This window comes from Amphibalanus amphitrite, unplaced genomic scaffold, assembly GCF_019059575.1.
Source record: "Amphibalanus amphitrite isolate SeventyFive unplaced genomic scaffold, NRLGWU_Aamphi_draft 000045F_arrow, whole genome shotgun sequence".
Taxonomy (NCBI): Eukaryota; Metazoa; Arthropoda; class Thecostraca; order Balanomorpha; family Balanidae; genus Amphibalanus; species Amphibalanus amphitrite.
This window is the reverse complement of record NW_024881541.1, coordinates 1,312,008-1,334,003: the sequence shown is the minus strand read 5'-3', so window position 1 is coordinate 1,334,003 and position 21,996 is coordinate 1,312,008. Positions and strand designations below refer to the sequence as shown.

Below are 21,996 nucleotides of genomic sequence, written 5' to 3'. Positions count from 1 at the left end.
ATTCCTCGATGTTGCGAGTCCCCAAACCAGTTATTGCGAGGCAGGGAACCCAAGTTGACTATCTTAACTCAAACCTAATGCATGTAAACGTGTGATTCTACAGTGTACTCGTAAGTGATGACGCTCATTGCCTTTTCGCATGCGTTATTGCCCTTGCCCCTTGGGTCATCAGTGTCATCACCAATGTGTATGTAATGTGTATGTACCATTTTAAATACATGACCTACTTTCAGTAATGCTGTTTTGCTGTAATAATGAGACTGCAGAGCGGCGACCTGCGATTTGTGGAGAAAACTGACGAATACAAGGGAGGTCTTTGTAAAACGTTACAAGCCTGAGACTAGTAGATTGCTTACAAGTACAGGTTTGCTGCACGTAGACATTACTATGCTAACTAAGATTTGCATTGATTTGACGGCTCAGCCCTGTTTAATGCAAACATGCACAGGTCTTTACCTAGTAGCCGCATGATTATAACTAGGAACACAGTCGTTCACACAACAATGACAAAACAAACTTTGGTAGCTAGTCTAACGAACTACATGTGAGTGGGTTGTAAGAACAACTACCATGACAAACAATAGGGTCATTCGATGACATGGCAAAGGGTGCGGGGATTTGCGCTAAATAATTTTCCTTGTAAAAGTAACAAACGTTTGTTAAAATGAGTTTACAGTGTAGTGAGATGGCAGATTCTGATGACTGTGGAGAACTGGAAGCAAAGATTATTGGAAGTTCAAGATCAAGTTCAAGTTGTTTTCTGTTAACCTTGGCATATTTGTTAATATTTGCTTTCGTATCACCTGCAGCAGTTTGCACAGTGTGAGCCCGTTAGTGCACCACACCATAGCATTCCCTAATGATTTCTGAGTCGCACTGTGAAAGAATTAAGGCGCTAGCACAGGGCTAACTGGTGCTACTAAAGTTTTCGTCCGTTGCGGTCGGTTGCCGCGGCGCGGTGGGCGGCCCGGGCGGCCGCGCCGCGGGCGGGCGGCCACAGCGGGGGTTGGTCGGTGCATCCCTCTGCTGTTCCTAAACGAAGTGTCCTAGCGCCTCGCGACAAAAAAAAAACCAACGGATTGCTCTTGACAAGATCTCGCGAGTGATCATATTACTTTTGACTTATAGTCAATATTTGACCTAGCAGGTCAAAGTCAAACGTCTGTCGAAATTACAGTCCGCGGTGAAAGCAATCCGCCCACCCGCCGCCCACCGCGACACCCGACTACGCCTGACAAAAACTTCAATAGCGCCGGTCTGCCCTGTGCTAGCGCCTTTCTTTCACGGTGTGGTTCATAAATGATTAGGGAATGCTATGGTATGGTGCACTACGGGCACACACTGTGTGAACTGCTGTAGGTGAAACGAAAGCAAATATTTTCACTAAAAATTGTGATTGCAACATGATGACAGATGATTAGATAACCGCCAAACCAAAAGAGATACGGCTTTTTGTGACCCGGCATGAGAAGCAGCAGGCTTTAGGGATCATGGCCATGTATAATTTTTGCCATTTGTATGAAATGAACGCACGCCAGCGGCGTTTGAACTGGCGAGTATCTGACAGTCATTTTACGACATAGAAAATGTCACGACTTCTGACAATCATACACGAGGCCGGTTTTGACAAAAACATGAAAGCTTAGCCATATTGCGATTTACTCGGTTTGGTAAACTCGACTTTTTGGTATTTATGGCCACTCGTGAACTCCATTTGCATCACTGTGCGTGCGCTCGCCTGTCAGAGAGAGCCCCTATTGGACGATGCTGGTGTCCCGATCATCAATGGCTACACTCTACTGGAGGGTCCAGCAATGTCACTTTACTACGGCGTAGCACACACGTGCGTAGGTTTACAACTCTCTGTTCAGTGGCGGTCACAGAGATTGGACTCCGGGGTGCCCCGAATGGAGTGAATGTTCCCGTTTTCTATTATAGCGAGCATTCTGTGGCAGGTGGAACTGTGACGCGTTAAAGAAAGTTGTCCAACTGGAACACTAATCTGTTCGATACTCGCTTTTGATGATAGATCTCACCATTAATGATTGGCCCTAGGTTTCGTCCGACTACAGTAGATGCGCTCATTACTTCAGCGGTGACCTGTACATATCAAGAAGATGTGCTATCGATCTGCACGCATAGTTCAAGGAAGTGGCACTTTTTCTGAAAAAGCAACCGGGATAAAAGGATGCTTGCTTTTCCTCGTGATAACTAGGTACTAAATACATGAAGGCCCCGCTGCTGGGAGGCCCCTTTGTATGAGGCCCCGGGAAGCCCTGCCCCCCCCCCCCCCCTGGACAAAATCCGTGGCGCCGCGCCTGCCCTGAAGCAAAGTTCAAGGTCAAATATTTGGGTATATGCAGTTTCAAATAAAACGAAACAGCAGTTATGGAACGAAACTGAAAATGGAGTAAATAGAGTAGAAAACATGGATAGAGGATTGTTGCTAGGGACAAATACCAGAAAAAAGGTGCAAGGGGTGCCCCTAATAGTTACGTATGCTAGTCACTTACCGAACATAGGGAACATACTTCGGGATAAAAAACGTCTCTTGTTTAGGTCTGGGGCTAAAAAATGTGTTCGGTGCTGACATGTTTGTATCCTTCAAAAGAGGGACGAATCTCAAGTATATATTAGTACATAAAAAGACAAAAAGTTTGGTACAAGATTGATGTAGGCGGGGGAGACTGTGGCAAAAACTGTGTAATATGTAAAGTAATGTACAAACAAGAGGAACGTATCAAAGGACCAGGGGGCACACACATGCGCATATGACAAGTCGATAGGATGCAGATCTAGGAACGTAGCATATGGAGTTTTCTGCGAGGTGTGTGATTGTGTGGTATATGTAGGAGAAACGGGGGGTGTATTATACCAGAGACTTCAAAATCATTTGTCCACTATCATTTCAGAGGAACGATATGGACGAAGCAGCTCACTTCAACGGGGAAGGGCACGATCTTTCCAACGCTTAATTTGTAGGGTTACAAAAGGTATGGAAAGGGTGGGTCACATACCGTAGGATAAAGGAACAAAGATGGGTTGGTCTCCTCGGCACACACAAAAGGGAGGGAGAATTGTACACAAAAAAGGTGATAATTTCCACTCGCTGATCACCACTACTAGCTAGCAATGCATGGACTGACAATTATGTTTAGGCTTCGATCGATATCCGTATGCGTTTGTATGTAACATGATGATTTATGTTGATCGATTGTTATCAAATTTGCCCACTATATACTACGACCGAATCGACAATTTACGACATTTGTACATGTGTGCAGGTAGTTGTACGTCTGCTATATGTCTGCTGCGTATAACAAGACACACTTTGTATGCATGACCCTGATTGTGTCTCAGTTATTGTGTATTTGTTATTGTGTCTTTGAATCATCAGAAAGAGGTAGCGATTTTTATGGCGCATGTGTACAGCCCTCTGCACACTGCGTGGTAGGTATTCTTTTTTCGACAAAACCGATAATAACTCAAAGACTATGTTATCAGTCGGTCGGAACTCATTGCACATAGCATAGACCACTATATACCTGGACTGTGCACAGAAATTAGGGACCTGCCATTAGGGCCCTAACTTTCAAACGCGTATCACAGCCAAATCATTCGCCATATGATAATGCGCTTTGGGAAGCAACACCTCTAGTCAATTTGTAGTCTTTCCTAATGATAACAGAAAAAAATATCTTATTGTGGGCAAAAACTTAGTAATAGTAGCGCAAACATTGAAAAACAAAGGGCGCGTTTTGCCTATTTCTTTGATGATTTAACATGGTGTGGATGATGGTTCCCAGCTCATTTTCACGATAATTAGCAAATTTTCGCAGAAATGTAGCTTTTTTTTGGAAAGATTATTGTTGTTTATCATTGACATGCGGGATAGTTCTTTGCCTTAAATGAAATTAATAGTTTTGTGTTACTTTTGAATGCATATATGCCACATAATTACAGTAAAATGTGCCGCTAATGATAATAAATTCAGAATATCCCCTAAACAGAATAGGGCGTGAGCATATTCAAAGAGCCAAGACAGTGCGTGCGACAATGTCAGTGTTTCGATTCCTGGCTGAGGCATCAATAAGAAGTCAATTACTCTCTGCTCTGAAACTTAAAACGTCTTGGAATCCTGACCAATCATGGGCTCCCTGTGAGCTTTATTACATGTTGTGACGCTCGCCGAGACCGAAAAATCAAGCCGAAGAGCTGTAAGAAGTGCAAGTTTTCTTCTGGTCGACATCGGCGGTCATTTCCACCAATTGATTAAAAAGATGCATGCATGCAAACATGATGCACATTGCACATGCTTCCAGATACTGGCGGCTCCTATAATCAGTCACACAATGAAGCCAAACGAGTTATCAAGTCTTGCAATTTCGTCAAGTGATGGTCCAGCACTTCAGATCGTATTGCTTGCGGAGGGCTGGCGTGCCCACATCAGCAATTTGTGTTCTTTCCTGCATGAATGCCATGAGTACTGCTCTGGTCACAGCTACCGAGTCGCTCTCTCTTCGGCACACGTAGCCCCAAACGTGTGTTTCAAGACATCTCGACTACCATTGTAAAGGAAAACGATAGGTTTCTTCACATATTGTTCGCCGAGGGCGGAGGGAGTCACACTGTCGAGAAACACCTCAAGTTACAACGCTACGACCCGCCTTCCTTCAACACATTGGTGTGTGTAGTTGAGCGAAAAACAAACATAAAATTCATGGGCAATACCGTCACTCAACGACAGCGATGCGCGAGCAGAGCTTCATGAAAATGAGAAAGATTCATGAAAATGAGAAAGATTGAGCCGCAGGAAGTAGACGCAATGTAACATTCCTCGGATCATTTCGTTTATGCAATCAACAACTGCAGTCATATTCGTCGATGTGTAAGATACCTTCATGGCTGAGAATTCCACATCTGGATATACAGCTTGTTTAGTAACTAAAGGCAAATGTAGCACAATAACTATAAGGAAGTATATTTCCGAGTGCGAAGCTCTGCTGCAGTGTCCAGTGAACCGATATCTCGTGACTCCGCCTAATTCTCCAATCTCGATCGCCATCACCCGCCAAAATGCGGCCATCTGACAACGGGGTTCAAGTCCCCTTCTCTCGAGAAGGACAGAGGATAGAACCCATCTGTCGCTAAGCTGAACATGAAATCGGCCTCGGTGGAAGCAGGTCACCTCGGACGATCTCGCTAGACACGCAGCCCCGACAGCTTTGTAATTTATCTAAAGGGATCTTCACAATGCCGTGGTGCAGACCGTGTGGGCTGCTGCGCCAGGCCAAAGTGCCAAAACATTGTGCCAGGGTGCCTGTCTGATTTACACTAGCAAATAAATCTGCAGTGCGTCCAATATGCGATCAGACTGTTTCTTGTCAAAACAACCGATCACGGATGGTTCCTGTTTATCGATGTTTAGCGCTGAATACTCAATACAGTGTTATACCTGCCTCTAAGTGCTTTTATTTATTTATCGTGTCGAAAATCATGCTATAAATTCAGGGCCCTGTTCATGAACCCCGGCGGTCGCTGCGGCCGCTGCGGTCAGCCGGGTTGTTACGTCACGAAAAGGGGCGGGGCTCATGTAGTATGACGAATGTATGACGTCACCTTGCTGCGGCCGCTGCGATCTCTGCGGCCACAATCCAGCGACCGCCGAGCCGCAAGAAAACTAATTGCACTGAACTTAAGTGCACTTAAGTCAAATAGGCACAAGCCGTGTTGTCATGGAGGCGATTTTGTAAACAAATTATCTAGCGGTGTGCCTCAGTTGTAAACAATTGTTGGGAACTATTTCGGCAGCAGACGCTGTTCATGGAACGCTGCTGCGGCCGAGTGAGTGATGACGTTTCAAAAATGGACGGGGCTTAGAACCTGCGGCAGGCCGCAGCGACCGCAGACTTCATGAACAGGGCCCTGCATTTATCAAAATATACATCACAATTAAGTAGTTACTTGCATTTAAATGGCTTACTAGAGCATCAACACACAATTCCACGTGCTACGTCGAATTTCCCAGCAGGGCCCTAATGGCAGTCGGCAATATCAGTGCACAGTCCAGGTATATAGTGGTCTATGCACATAGATGCGCCATGCTCCACTCCTTCGATTGGGTTATCACTGAGCAAAGTTTACGCCTAGTGTGGCCGCAAAATGCAAAAGTTTGTTTTGGAGGCAAATCTAAACTTATGTGTTTTGTTGCCAAGCTGGATGGAAAATGTATACCATGATAAGCCCAATCTAAGGTGCGGAGTCTCGCGCTTCTTGCTGTTACGGTTCTCGAGTGACAGAAAACATAGTTTTCGAGTTATTATTGTTTTTGTCGAAAAAGGAATACCTACCACGCAGTGTGCAGAGGGCTGTACTTCCCATCGCCAATTATGAAATATTGTGAAAATGTGACTAATGTGACAATGTAATTCGCTGAAGCAGTGGCAATAAAGACCACAAAACTGCTCGATAAAGACGAGTTATCTCAGTTTCAGATAAATGTTGAAGAAATGCCCTTAACGATGCAGTTTATTTCGTTGAGCTCAGACGAGCACATCCAAAGTTATAGGCCTTCAAAAATGTAAGGACGCGATATTTTTCAAAAACATAATGCTCTATATCTAGAAGACCTGTGGTCCAAATGTGCAAAAAAAAAACATCAATGTAATACCCGGTGCAAAACAGGAAAGCGCTGGCAAATTTATAATGAAATCTCTGATGGTAAGGTGCAAAACAGCCGATTTTTGTGCGATTTGACGTGGAATGGAGTGGAGTTTTCGTGGAGTAGAGTTTTGACGTGGAGTTTTGACGTGGAGTTGTTGACGTGAAGTGAAATTTTAGTTTCATGATGTACAGCTTGGGAACTCATGCCAGAGACGGGATAGTGCCTGCTCAGGGGCGCAGCCGGCGGCTCAGGGGCGAAATTCGGCGTCACCCAGGTCTTTACCTGTCACTCAGCTTCTTGGAAAAGCCAAAGTCTGTGATTTTCAGGTGTCCGTCCCTGTCGAGGAGCAGGTTCTCGGGCTTCAGGTCGCGGTACACTATGGATTGAGAGTGCAGGTACTCCAGCGCTGACACGATCTCCGCCGTGTAGAACAGCCCTGCGGCGCCAGAGCGACGGTCACACACGTACACGAGTACAGAGACTGCCACACTGGTGCAGATACTCACACATGTGCAGATACTCACACAGGTGCAGAGACTCCCACACACGCACAGATACTCACGCATGTGCAGATACTCACACAGGTGCAGAGACTCCCACACACGTACAGATACTCACACAGGTGCAGATACTCAAACGGGTGCAGATACTCACACAGGTGCAGATACTCCCACACAGGTGCAGATACTCCCACACAAGTAGAGATACTCACACACGTACAGAGGCTGTCACACACGGAGGGACCACAAAACAGAAACAGTCACACTCCTGTCAATGTCTACCCTGTCAACTCTCCCATATCCCGTGACACTCCTCCCCTATCCTGTTTTTCCTCCCCTATGCCTTGTCTCTCCCCCCCCCCATGCCCTGTCTCCCTCACCTGTGCCGGCTGCTTAGATGTAGGCAGCCGGATAAGTGTCACGTGAATATGTCACGTTCTGTGTTATTTGTGTTGTGTGTGATAGTGAGCGAGGAATACAGATTAGCATCACGCTACATGGTGTCAGAAGTGAAAGTATCTTATTTGTAATTTTGTATTTTTTTCACATAGACCTGAAATGATTAACTTTCGATTGGAACAAAATATCTGATATACTTTCATGCAATCACTGCCATGGCCAACTTGCCTCTGCCAGGTCCGTTAAAACTGAGACAAAACCACGATAATTTAGACACAACATGGAAGCTGTGGCATCGACAATGGAAAAACTACTCCATTGCCACAGGGTTACAAGAGAAGCCAGATGAGGTACAGGTTGCCACATTCCTGACGTGCATCGGTCCGGAGGCTCTGCTGATATTGGATGGTCTGTGCACAAGTGAAGAAGAACAGGCAACCGTGTCTTCCGTCGTAGCAAAGTTCCAAGCCTACTGCGTGGTCAAACCAAACGAAACGTACGAAAGATACAAGTTTAACATACGTAAGCAAGAAAACCAGGAGAAGGTGGACGAATACGTTACAAGCCTGAGACAACTAGCAAAAACATGCAACTTTGGATCCCTGGAGGAAAGTCTAATCCGAGACCGGGTGATTATCGGTATACAAGACGACAACGTCAGACGAAGGCTTCTACAAGAAAATGAGTTGACATTGAACCAAGCGATGCAGACCATAAGAGCTCATGAGACAGCATCTGATCAGATGAAGGCGATGACTCAGAAGACTCAGCAAGAGACACAACCTTGCTTCACACCAAGTGCCGACCTTCATGCAGTACATGGTAGAGGAAGAGGTCAACAACGGAGAATAACTCCAACCATTGGATGGTGCAAATACTGTGGCACAAAACACACGTTCAAAAAAGAACAGTGCCCAGCCTGGGGAAAGACCTGTCAGATTTGTGGTCGCCTGAACCATGTCGCCGCAAAGTGTAGACGAGCCCGTGTAGAGATGTTGGACATGGCTGACTCATACGTACCGAATGGTATGGAGTGCGATGAACCAAGCTCTGCACAAGAAACACACCTCAACTCATTTGGTGTCGAGATTCAAACAGCAACTCAACAGGGAGAGCAAACTAATCTGTTGGAAGAGACGAGTCACATTCGGCATGTGAGCACCGGTGCAATGTCACAGCCACGGAGCGGCAAGATACATGCTCATTTGATGATAGGCAACAATCATATTGAGCGGTTTCAGCTCGACACTGGAGCCGGTGTCAATGTGATACCCCAGCACGTCTACAAGAAGGCATGCGATGACCCCCTCCTAAAGAAGCTTCAGCCATGTCAGATGTCGCTTGTCATGTACAATGGATCGACCAGTGCGGTGAAAGGGCGATGCAAGCTGACGGTGACGAACCCCATGACGATGAAGGAGTATCAGGTGGAATTCTTTGTAGTACCACAAGACTATACTCCACTATTAGGGGTCAGTGCTGTACAGGACTTGGAACTCATCAATGTCAACCACGCCAACATCATGACCGTGCATCAAGCCAATAACGTGACCACGGGAGGAGCCGCCGGAGAAAAAGAGGCACTCGTCGCCGAATACAAGGATGTTTTCACCGGGACAGGCCGATTCCGAGAAAAACTGAAGCTTGAAGTAGTTCCAGAGGCTAAACAGCATCAGGCGGCGACGAGGTCAGTTCCAGTGGCACTGGAAGACAGCCTCAAACAGGAGCTGGATCGTCTTACCAGTGAAGGCATCATCACACCTGTGGAAGTGCCCACTGACTGGGTGTCTGCCTTAGTCGTAGTGAAGAAGCCGAATGGCAGCCTTCGACTCTGCCTGGATCCCAAACCACTGAACAAAGAGCTGAAAAGAAACAAGTATCCGATTCCGACAGTTGATGACCTGACGTGCCGGCTGGAGAAGGCAAAGGTGTTCACTGTTTGCGACGCAAAAAACGGATATTGGCACGTCGAACTCGAAGAAGAAAGTAGCTTCTTGACTACATTTGGAACACCCTGGGGACGATATAGATGGAACCGTCTACCATTTGGTATAGCCGTAGCATCAGAAGAATTTCAAAGAAGGCTAAACCAAGAGCTAGAAGGTCTAGATGGCATAAAGGCTATTGCCGACGACATTCTGATCTATGGGGAAGGCGACACATACGAAGAGGCTGTCGCAGATCATGACAGGAAACTGAAAGCTCTGCTAGAAAGATGTAGAGAAAGAGGTATAAGATTGAACATGAACAAGATGAAGCTGAAACAAAAACAAGTAGCCTACATGGGTCACCTATTCACGGATCGAGGTCTACAAGTTGACCCAGAGAAGACGCGTGCTATCCAATCCATGCCAGCCCCAAAAGATAAGAAAGGTGTGCAGAGGCTACTGGGAATGGTCAACTATCTTCAAAAGTTTTCTCCAAACCTGTCGACAGTAGCAGCACCACTCCGTCAGCTTCTGAAGGATGATGCACCTTTTCTTTTTGACGACTGCATCCACGGCGAGGCTCTACGAGCCATAAAGAAGCTGATCGTCGAGGCACCTGTTCTGAAATACTTCAGTACCAAAGACGAGACTAGTCTCCAGGTGGACGCGTCTCAAGAGGGGCTTGGTGCGTGTCTAATGCAATGCGGTCAGCCAGTCGCCTATGCCTCTCGAACGCTCACCAACGCTGAGAGACACTATGCCCAAATCGAAAAAGAAATGCTCGCGATTGTCTACGGACTGAACAAGTTCGAACGGTACACCTTGGGAAGAGAGGTGACAATACAGTCGGACCACAAGCCATTGGAACAGATCCAGCTCAAAAGCCTCGCTGAAACACCGAAACGCTTGCAACGAATGATGCTAGCGGTGCAGAAATTCGACTTCCATATAGAGTACAAAAGGGGAGTTGACATGCATCTAGCCGATACACTTAGCAGAGCTCAGCTCCCGGAAACGAACACGGAACATCTGGATGAAATATACTATGCTTCACTTGGAAGATGCCAAGAAGAAGCTAACATAGAACAACTGGAGATAGAAGACTATCTGCCGATATCTGACAAAACGGCTACTTTCCTGAGAACAGAGTCAGAAAACGACATGGAAGCATGCACACTCGCAGAACTCATCAGCAAAGGATGGCCAAAACATAAAAGTGATGTACCGATGGAAGCACGCAGGTATTTCGATCTCAGGAGCATGTTATCTGTCAACAAGGGAGTAATATTTAAAGGTGATCGAATTTTCGTACCTGTCAGCGCAAGGCGCTACATGCTGGAACGCGTGCACTTGTCGCATGCTGGAGTGCAAACGTGCATGCGTAGAGCAAGAGAAGCCCTGTACTGGCCAAACATGAACGAAGACATAAAAGACTATGTCTCCAAATGTACGTACAGCCTGTGCGGCTTATCAGCCAGCCCAACAGAAAGAGACACTCATATCCTACAAAGTACCAGCAAGACCATGGGAGAGGATCGGCTGTGACCTCATGGAGTTGGCAGGCTGGTCATATCTAGTCACTGTAGATTACTATTCCGACTTCATAGAATGCGACAGAGTGCACAACAAGACCACGAAAGAAATCATCAGACTGCTAAAAGGACATATGGCACGGTATGGTATTCCAATGGAGCTCGTCAGCGACAATGGCCCTCCCTTCAACTCAAGGGATTTCAGGGAGTTCGCTGAGATGTACGAATTCAAACACACGACGAGTTCTCCCGGATATCCACAGTCTAACGGAAAGGCTGAAAACGCGGTGAAGCAAATGAAGAGAATGATGACAAGAACATGCGAGACAAAATCAGATCCATATCTAGCATTACTAGAAATGCGAAACCTATCGTCAGAAAATGTCGGCAGTTCCCCGGCGCAACGACTCATGGGACGGCGTACTCGAACTATGCTACCCATCCATGGAAAACTGCTCAATCCCGAAGTACCGCTTGGTGCAGAAAGGCGCCTTCAGGAAAGAAAAGAAAAGCAGCAGAAATATTATAACAGAACTGCAAAAGATCTCCGTCCCCTGCAGACCAGCAGGCCGGTGCTGATGGTACCGAGACCCGGCCACCAAAAATGGAGACCCGCCGTAGTTGTAAGTCGAGACAGCAACCGATCCTATGCAGTCAAAACAGAGGATGGACGAGTGTACCGAAGAAATCGACGTCATCTGCGGAAGTACAGCCCCTGTCAGGACACAACGAACTCGACAAAGAAAAGAGAAACCAGCGACGGAAGCTTGTATATAAGAGTGCCACCACGCCAAGAGGCAGTAGCACCACCTCAGGTTTCCCGGAGAGGACCGGAACCTCAGATCACTGGGAACCAGAGATCTCGGTCACCGTATATGCTGAGGAGTAGGTCACATCAGAAATAAAAAACGGAGGATGTGCCGGCTGCTTAGATGTAGGCAGCCGGATAAGTGTCACGTGAATATGTCACGTTCTGTGTTATTTGTGTTGTGTGTGATAGTGAGCGAGGAATACAGATTAGCATCACGCTACATCACCCATCCGTTGTTTACCCTCGCCCATTGGGCGTCTTCCCTTCCCCATCCATTGCCATCGGGCTGTCTCACCAGTGCTGCTGGAGAAGCGTCCGGCGTGCCGCAGGTAGGAGAACAGCTCCCCGCCGACCACGTACTCGAACAGCATGTACAGGAACGAGCGGTCGTGGTGCGTCCACGACCTGCAGTCACGGACGGGCGCACAGAGTGGTCACATTCACCGGCTCTCGGCTAAACTGCAGCTGCAGTCTGGGCAGCAGGTATGACCGGCTGCACAGACTGCTGCGGCGCCGCCGGCTCCATTCACTGCCGTCCACTGGAGGTGCGCGAATTTGCTTAATTAACATTCCAAAACATGTCAATATATATATATATATATATATATATATATATATATATATATATATATATATATATATATATATATATATATATATATATATTACTGAATGGCTCTGGGAAAAAGAAATGGAAACCAAGGTCTTTGAAAAATTGTAGACACGAGGCGTAGCCGAGTGCCGGAGGTTTTTTGAAGTCCGACTTAACCTTCCAGGCGGTGGGGGGGGGCATTTTTTGCCCCCCCCTCTTTAGTTTTTTGATATACCTCCAAAACCGTTGCGCCGATCGTCACCAAACTTTCAGTACCCTCCCGTGAATAGATATTGCACATTGTGACCAAAAAAATTTCCGAAGGCTATGATAGGTTGGCCGCTAATGACGTCAGAGTGACGTCATCTCTGCCATTTTCGACCCAAAAAAAGGTTTCGCGGGAAGAGCTGTCAGGCCTACAGCTTTAGAGATACAGAAAAATGTTGCGTCATAAAAGGTGTAGAATTAAGAGGGCTACAAAACTGATGTCTCAGATTTTTGAATTTTTTGGATTTTGACCCCCCAAAATTATTTTTTTTTTGAATAGGTATAATAGCTGAAAAATACAAAAAGTTTTTTGAATTTCGAAAAAAAAACGGAATATATGTGATATTCCCTACCGCCAAGGCCGTATAAGAGAGGTAGAATCATCCCGCGATTTCCAATGGACCGGTCGCTAAGCATTAGCGTGACGTCACTGGTGGAGACCGGGCGGCGCCCGGCTCCAAGCTGTACGTCGGGTACATTTGGCACCGTATAGTTGTTATTACTGAACGACGAACATAACGACAACTAATGACTCTTAATAACTTTTTTACTCACCTAAAGCTGATTTCCTTGCCGGTACATTGCCGACCCGAGCCCCAGGGTTGACAATCATGGGATGGGATATGGGTCGGATGGGCGACCTCGCGACGGGAGGAGGAACGATTGCAATTGTTGTGTTCCGCACCGCCGATTGCATTCTCTATCTGCACCCGGGGGGAGGGGATGCAGGGGGCACGTGCTCCCATCGGATCAGGGGGCCCCTCGGGCCAGAGGGGCCTTGCGACGCCAATTGGCGGCTGAGGGTCCACGCTGGCATCTTTCGACTCAGAAGGGCCCCACAGGGCTCGGAAGAACACCATATGTGTTCAGAAGAGCCACACTTCTCTCCATAAGAGCCCCACACCGGCTTTTTAGTGTCCCTTGTCGGCCTTTGAGGGCCCCTTGCCGGCTTCTCAGGGCCTATTGGCGACCTCTGAGGGCTACTTGCCGGCCTCTGAGGGCCCTTACCGGCCTATCAGGGACCAGCAGCTCTAAGGGTTCCACACACGCCTGCGATGATCAGCTAAACCAATGGTTGAAGGCCCCCACAGGCCACAACGGCGCCTGCGAGGGCCCTCACCGGCGGCTGTGAATGCCCCACACCGCGCCGGTGCCTAGCTGAGGGCCCAACACTGCCACCTCTGAGTGCAACCGGCACCCCTGAATGAGGTCCCGAAACCAGTACTTCTTAAGGCCATATATCGGCGGATATGGGGGGCTCAACGCCGGAGCCGCATCGGACGGCCACTCACCGGTGACTTTTGAGGCCCCACACCGACGACTCTGAGGGCCCCACTGGCGTCTGAGTGTACCTTGCTGGTCTTTAAGGACTCTACAGGGCTCCCGAAGGCACCGCAGACCTCTTGAGAGCCCCTTGTCGGTCTCTGAGAGCCCCTGTCGGCCTGTAAAGGGTTCGAGCCAGCAGCTCTAAGGGTCCCACACCCGACTGTGACAACCCCACACTGCAGTGTCTCTGAGGGCCCACAACGGCAACTGTGAGGAGGAGGACCCTCACCGGCGCCTCTGAGGGCCCACAGCGGCACCTCTGGGGGCCCCGCACCAATGCCTCTGAGAGCATCACACCGGTACCTGTGAGGGCCCACACCAGTGCCTCCAAAGGCTTCATAACCGGCGGCCCTGAGGACCCTACACGGGTGTTTTTGAGGGGCCTACCGAAGGCACCACAAAATCCCTTAGTCTCGCTGAGCTTCTATCCCAATCCCATACCGGCTTCTATCCCAATTCCGGCTCAACTAATTATCAGCCCCCCCCCCCTCCATAGGTCAGCACTCAGCGGCGCCGCGCCGGTGCCGGGGGCCAGCGCCATCGGGGCCGCAGTCGGCCACGCGCAATCAATGGTTAGCGCTTAGCACCGGCGGCTAGCGCACGCCCGGTGTGTTATCGGCCGTGAGCCGCTCCAAAACGGCTGCAGTAACTAGTCGATATAGGTAGTAAGCAGATGCAGAGATGCAGGTGGATTGATGACCGGCAGGCTTTTGTGTTTTACGAGGGTGAAGGGTCGAAGTCGGCTGCTAAGTGGCGAGCGGATTTTATCAGATGCCGGTTCACTATGACCTTTGTCCGGGTCCTGGTACCCTGACGCACTCTTGGAGAGCCGAATCACAGCAAAACTCCATCCACGACTGTATCTATACGGCTCACGCTTTTCTGAAAACGTCTGCGTTTGGCCTTGTACGGGCCCGGCCGGCCCCGATTGGCGGTCCTCCAGTGACGTCACCGGTAGTGTTAAGCTGATTGGCGAATAATACATGGGAAGAACCGGGACGACATCCCCCTGCCTACCGCCTTCTATCTATATTCTACATACCGAATTTGAGATCGATACCTCTTTTTTGGCCAAGTTATAGCGAAAAAACTGTTCATAATTGATTTTGCGCATTTTTACATGTCTGGCGCAGCTCCTATCAAGCATTATTTGTGCTTGTTTTAGGCTTACTTTGCTTGAATCTTAGAAGTATTGTTTGTAGCATTGGAAATAATCATGGCAAAAGCCATTATTTTACTTGTGTGCTGTAAAATAAGTGTGATTAACTGTCAGAAAGCAAGTAAACAATTGAGGTCTTGGACAAGATTGAAGAGCACACCTATATTGAAAGTCTTTTTGGTTTTAGAAAGAGGCTAAGACAGCTCATAATAGTCACAGCTCATCATGATGGACCTCCAGTAAGTTGACAAAATGAAAATGCATGAAAGGATCCAAGGATGTGCAGGATGGTGCCACACTTCAGAAAACATTGGTATTAAGGGGGTGATGCGGGATTGTGTTTACATTTTTGGTTGACACATTTGAAGCACTTGAATATTCCAGCATTTTATTTTATTTTTTGCTTTTGGCTGCTCAGTAGGTACTTCAAAGACAGGGGTCAGATCAGTACTAGGTGAATTGTGTAGTAGATGTGACATGTGGGTGCATTGCTTGACTGTCGGGTGCAACACAGTATCCATCACTTCCAGTTCCATGTGGTTTTAGTCATAACAGAAATTACATCTACTCACCACCAAACTTTAAGACACTATCAGTGCAATTTTTCAAAATGCACAGAATAATCCACTCTCAATCACACCAGGAAAGATGTGAAGATGAAGTCAGAGTGGTGTGTGGTTTGGTAGGTTGGTTGACCTTGTAGATTGGTAGGAAGTAGTTTGGTAGGTTGTAACTTGTAGGCATGTAGGTGTGTTTGTAGGATGGTAGGTTGAAAGTTAGGCTGGTAGGTAAGGTTAGGTCAGGTATTATTCCACAAATTCCACAAAACCTTGCCAGTTGCGTGCTGCCACTATCCGAGATTGAGCCAGACTTTCAGAGACCTTCCCACCACTGCAGAATCTACTTCTTAGGAACAATAAGGTGAACACTTAAGTATGGGGGGGGGGGGGGGGCAGAGGGCAGTATCACTGAGTAAATTTGACTGTGTGTCTTGTGTATATTTTGGCATGCAGCCAACTGTCCCAACCAGCCTGTGTGCTCTGCCGTCTGGTGGCTGTTCGCTGAAGCATAAGCTATCTGAATCACCACTATGGAAGTTTGAAGTACCTAGGTAGAGAAAATTGTTTGGGAGCATGTACTAAAGCAAAATAAATCAAGCACCATATCCAGTGTACCAAGCACTAAATGGCACTAGCATGCTGTTCCAAGTGGCTATAGGGAGCAACTGGCTGGGAAGGCTATGTTGGTTGCCCTGGAATTGAACCCTGATTGCTGAATCTAAGAAATAAGGAAATTACCCCTAAACTAGAATGCTTCCCTTTTGAAGCATAGGACGTTCCTCTCAACACTTATGTAGGTACTTTATGAATCTGCCACAATGGCGCGAAATCAGGGGCAAAATGTGGATCTCATTGTCATTAGACCTACCATTCAAGATAAATATGTATTTTGATGTGTAAGCTAAAACTTTCATCGATAAAACATGCATATTCATGTCATTTTCTGCTAGATGCGCAAAAAATCCGTCTAGGCCTGACGTCCTAAACGGATATTTCCCATTAATTCATCGGATATTTCCGTTCCGCGTTATCGTCATTTTTACGCGCGCTGATCAGTTTACATGAGTCGAAATATGCGCACTTTTCGCTAAACGGAAATATCCGTTCTAATCGTCATTTTCGCTGACTCATGTAAACGGAGTAATTAACTCATGATTTATTATAATGATGCTCACTATACAGACAATGATCAATTTCAAAATATGTATTTCCAGGAACTAAATGCACACTAAAACACTTAAAAACGAGTGTTCGTCGTTGGCTTTATTTTTCAAATTAAAAGGGGATTTTTAAGAGGATTTTAGCACCAGTAACCGTCTTAGATTTTCGGCAGACACTGCATTATAGAATCGGTATGGGTCTTTAGCCTATTCTCACGTCTCACGTATGACACAAATAACGGACACTTCATGGCTTCTGATAAGATATTTAAATTAATGATGATATACCTTAGTTTTTCAAAAAATTGTAAATGCCTACACTCACTATTCGTATATCCTCACTTTCTGTCTGGCACAGTTACTGATCAGTGATCAATCTGTTGTTTCTCTTTCTGCATCTCGATCTGACTTCTGAACCAAGTATTTTTCTTGATATAGCTTTGATATGTAGACTGGGTACTTCAATCTTTTGAGGAATTGCTTTTTAGGCTTTAGGTTAGGTAATAGGTACCTATGCTTGAATAAGAAGGAAAATAAGCTGTAACTTGACCTAATTCAGTTCATGTACGTAATCTTCGAATTTTAGTAGCTTTATCTTCAAGAAGGAAAATTTCAAGAGCTTATGACAAGAAGGAAAATAAGCTATACATATCTTGAATTGATCCAGTTAATGTACGTATCCTGATGCTCAAATTGTAGGAGCTTCACAGGAGGAGCCGCACAGGAGGAGGAGGCCAGGCGGGCGGAGCTGGACGCCAACGCTGAGCGCCTCCGTCAGCAGCGAGTGGCGCAAGATGAAGAGGCCAGACAGGCAGAGCTCATTTATTTATTTATTTATTTATTTCACATCGTGAGGCAATTCCACCGCATGCAGTGGCTATTCCATGCCTCGAGTCAGTTGTGTAATGGGAAGAATGATCTCAAACATGCACTCATACGTACTAGAGGTGTCAATCGGAACCGAAAATTTTGGAATTCCGAAAATTTCCGAATTCCGATTCGGAAATCGGACGGACAAGTGACAAACACATCGGACATATTCGGAAAACTAGTTGAAAATTACAAATTTCTTAAATAACTTTAAGTTAAAACTTATTTCCATTATCAAGCAAATTGCAAAACATGTCATCAAAATTGGCAGGGGATAGGTGGTTCACACATCATTCATAATTATAGTGCAGGTTGAACATAAACATAATTGCATGTAGCAGGTAGCTCTGAGTCAAATATATACCTACCTATACTGTGCCAACTTTTAACTCTAAATTTGAAAATGTGTTTATGAATGGCAATAGCCAATAGGTGACATTGTTGTCAGCAAGTCCATCATTAGATAACACAGGTAATAGGTATGAATATGATGCACAATCATTGACCTGTGGGAAGCACTAGACACCAAAGCAGTAAAGGAGGACACCCAAAAATAGATTTGCCTCACTTTAAAGTTAACAGAAAAGAGGCTGAAAAATTGCAAATATCAAGGTGTGCCAAGAAGCACAAGAGTCTTACCTAGAACTTCCTATCATAAATCATCCCCTTCCACCCCTTCCCCCCAAAAAATATCCGTGCCGAAATATCGAATACAATGCTACAAAGTATGCCGATAGCCTATTCAAATAAGCTGTTACCAAAAGATGATGAAATGCGGCGAGAGCGTCATAAATGTCACCCAAGGAAAGATGGCCCCCGCATGACAATCAGAGGAGACAAAAAATGACGTTTAAGATAATAAATACAGTCAGTCTGCTTAACAATTAAATAATTTTCAAAAAACTATAATATTTTGCAATGCATATTGAACTAGAATTAAACAACTTATGGTTAATGCACTTCAATAGGACAAGTTATCTGATAATGACGTCATATTATTGATTTACTTTTACATCATCGACTCAAAGCCGGATACCATGTGCCATTCTACCGAGAATGGTAGCATGAAATGTGTTTTCCATTCTACCAAGGATTACAACTTCTTTTTGCTTGTGAATTTCAGTGAATTTGTGTTAAATCATAGCAAGTATTTTTATTTTTGTGATCGCTTATTTTGTTTCGATATTCAGAGATGTGTGGCTCAGTGAAGAGCAGTTTCTTCTTACATGAACTTGAACTACTTTGCTTTTGCAAGAAGTGTTCTACTTTACATGTCAGCCAGTGTGATATAAGATGAAGAATGCATTATTGTAAGTGACTAGCTTCTTGCATTATTGCTGCATTAATTCATCATCAAGTGGCTTAGTGTCAAAGGGATGCGGCAAAAAGTCAATATTTGAGAATGCAAGTTTGAGGGATAAGGCAATGTTTTGCATTATTCCTGCTTACTCAGCTTCAGTTGAAGGCTGCAGCACATTTTGAAGCAGAATAGGCTTGTCTCAATATGCTGTGTTTGTGTTGTATATCAGATTAGGCCTTTTGCCCAAATGCCCATTCCCTACTCCATATGACATTGCTTCAACATTTTTAGTTGGCAATATTTTGCTCTCAAAACCCGATGGCGGATATCTGTTATCTAGTTATCATGTGGTACATAATAACATATACCTAATATAAATCAGTTCCCCCATCCTCTCTTTCCATATCCAGCTTTCGGACAGTTTTCGGACAAATCCATGCCTTGGACATTTTTCGGACAAAAGTGAGCTAGGATTTTGGACATTGGACGGACATCGGACAAGAAATTTCTGAAATTGACACCTCTAATACGTACATGGGTGTAGAAACGTTTTCAAGGTTGGTGTGGAGTAGGGTCGCACTCGTATCCATATGCCACGACCCGGATTGGTTCATGCTTTGTTATATGTGCCTAGTCATCGGTGAAAATGTGCACGATTGTATTCTGCTTTTTCTACTGAATTCACATATGTGCATCTTGCCTTTTTCTATAATTAAGGCAATTGTAACAATAAATAATGTACCGATCAGCTTATGTAAATATGAAAAGGCATGAACGTTCAACTCTGTGACCTTTTTTACATTTATTTATTACACATATCGTGCTTCGAACTATCACAGTCAAACATGTCGGCCCATCAGGGCATCGGGCGGGAATAGTCATCCGCCTCACGCCTGGCGCCGGTCCATCTATAGAACTACAGTCTACACCATGAAACGCTGGCCCCGGATTGGTTTCTGGCTGATGAAACCAGACAGGTTCCTGGCCAGCTGTGCGACATAGGCCGACTCAACCTCACCGGGATAGGCCGCAGAGCGCACAGACTAGTCTACACCATGAAACGCTGGCCCCGGACTGGTTTCTGGCTGATGAACACCCTGGCCAGCTGTGCGACATCGGCCGACTCAACCTCATCGGGATAGGCCGCACCAGGGGGGCGACACGGCTATTCGCGCAATGTATTCAGTTATGGGCCGCGCGGGGCCTCGCGATGACGCGGCTGGAGGCAACTGCTCAGCGCGCTAGGATACTTCTGGCGGGGCCGGGCGCTGAACGGTGTGCAATGAATGGCTTGTGGGCGGGAAGACAGAGATGAGGTATTGAATTTGAATTGACATCAGCAATCGGGTGGGGAGGGAGAACGTGTCTAATCGAGCTTGGGATGGGGAAAGTCGACAATGTCACGATCGTCTCAGAGCTCCAACAGGGCCGGGTGCCGTACGATGTGTAGTATATTGACGCGGGCAGACAGAGATGAGTTATTGGATTTAAATTCACCTTACCATCGGTTTCTGGTGGGGTTTGAAGACGTTTTTAGTAAAGCTCGGGGTGGGGCAGCCCACTGGCGAATCCAGGGCTGAGGAAGGCATTTGGGGCAAATGTCTTCCCCCACAACCGGGGCAGCGCCCGAAATCGCTTTTCGAGAATAAAATAAAACTTCACAACTTTTCTGAGGAAATGTTGGTTAATCACACTCCACAGCGGTGCGCAAGGAATCGAAATCCGAGTTTTTTTAAATTAATTCGGAGAAACCTAATTGGGGTAAGCCCCCGCAGTGTCCAAGACCGCTTCCTGGATCCACCAGTTGTGAATAAGTCACAGTCGATACCGAGCTTCGGCGGGACCAGGCGCTGTATACTAGAGATGCCACTTTTGAATCCGCGAACCCGCTTTCTGCGGGTTTTCAAAACCCGCAGGGTTTTTGGCGGGTTCGAGAAGCAAAACTTGTCGTGTGGCGGGTATTTGGCGGTCAGACTTAAGAACCTATAAATTTTATTTTTTTATTTTTTAAGATGCAAAACACAATGCCAAGTGCATTTGCTCAGGTTAACAATACAATATTCATCAAAACAACTTTTAAAACAGAACCAAATATAAAAATATATCAAGGAAGCACATTTCAAATGCAAAAATGAAAACAACCAGCAATAGCATCCACAGTCTAGCAATGACCAAACCAGGGTACAAGCAACAAACTACAAAGCATAAATAAATGCTGATGAAAATATTCCATAAAACATAAAAGAACCTGAAAGCAAACTTATAGGAAGCTGAACTCAGGGGGCGTCGAAGTCTAGCAGGAAAATCTGGCAATCCCCGGCGTGACGTAACGTCGGGGATGACCGACGGCACCTTGCACTGAAAGATACGGCAGAACGGCTATTTTTGAAAAATGATTAAAAATACTTTTGTGCTGGTATGACACATAAAGCGCTTATCAGCATGTTCCTTATCATGTGATAAAGCCATATCCGTGGTCGAAAATAGCCGAGTCCCTCCCAATTTCCAACCACCGACCTTATAAGCAAAGGATGTAAGCGTAATCCTTAACCCTATTTGTGGCAGGCTCCTGGCTACCCCTATTAGTGGCAGGGGGGGCTGTTTACGACCCCCCCTGATATCTCGAGATCTAACGGGCCGATTTTCAAAATTCAAACGGCATTCGATTTCGCTCAACGTGATCTACATTTCTTAAAAAAAAAAAAAAAAATGTCAATAGGGGGGTAGAGGGGGGTAAAAACGGGCAAATTGCAGATACATTTTAGACTGTTTATCACGGCCAGGTTTCTGAACCAATCTTAACGCAACTTTTGCCGATCGATAGAGAATGAACCAGGAATTCACATGGATCCTAAAAATATGCATTTTCAAAAATCATAGGCGGATACAGATCATTGAGATTGGAGGTACACAAAAAGTATAGTAAAT

The 21,996-nt window shown here is 46.0% G+C and overlaps 1 protein-coding gene across 2 annotated transcripts in view; it reads right to left on the bottom strand.

The window, feature by feature from the left end:
• Positions 1 to 21,996, bottom strand: part of LOC122377485 (cAMP-dependent protein kinase catalytic subunit 3-like) — a 156,940-nt gene that overhangs the window by 41,169 nt on the left and 93,775 nt on the right. For both annotated transcript variants that reach the window (XM_043357543.1, XM_043357544.1), the window contains exons 3-4: positions 12,130 to 12,239; positions 6,947 to 7,100 (exon numbers count right to left, since the gene is read on the bottom strand). In XM_043357543.1, the coding sequence (XP_043213478.1) occupies positions 6,947 to 7,100; positions 12,130 to 12,239 (264 nt within the window). The remainder of the gene's footprint in view (positions 1 to 6,946; positions 7,101 to 12,129; positions 12,240 to 21,996) is intronic.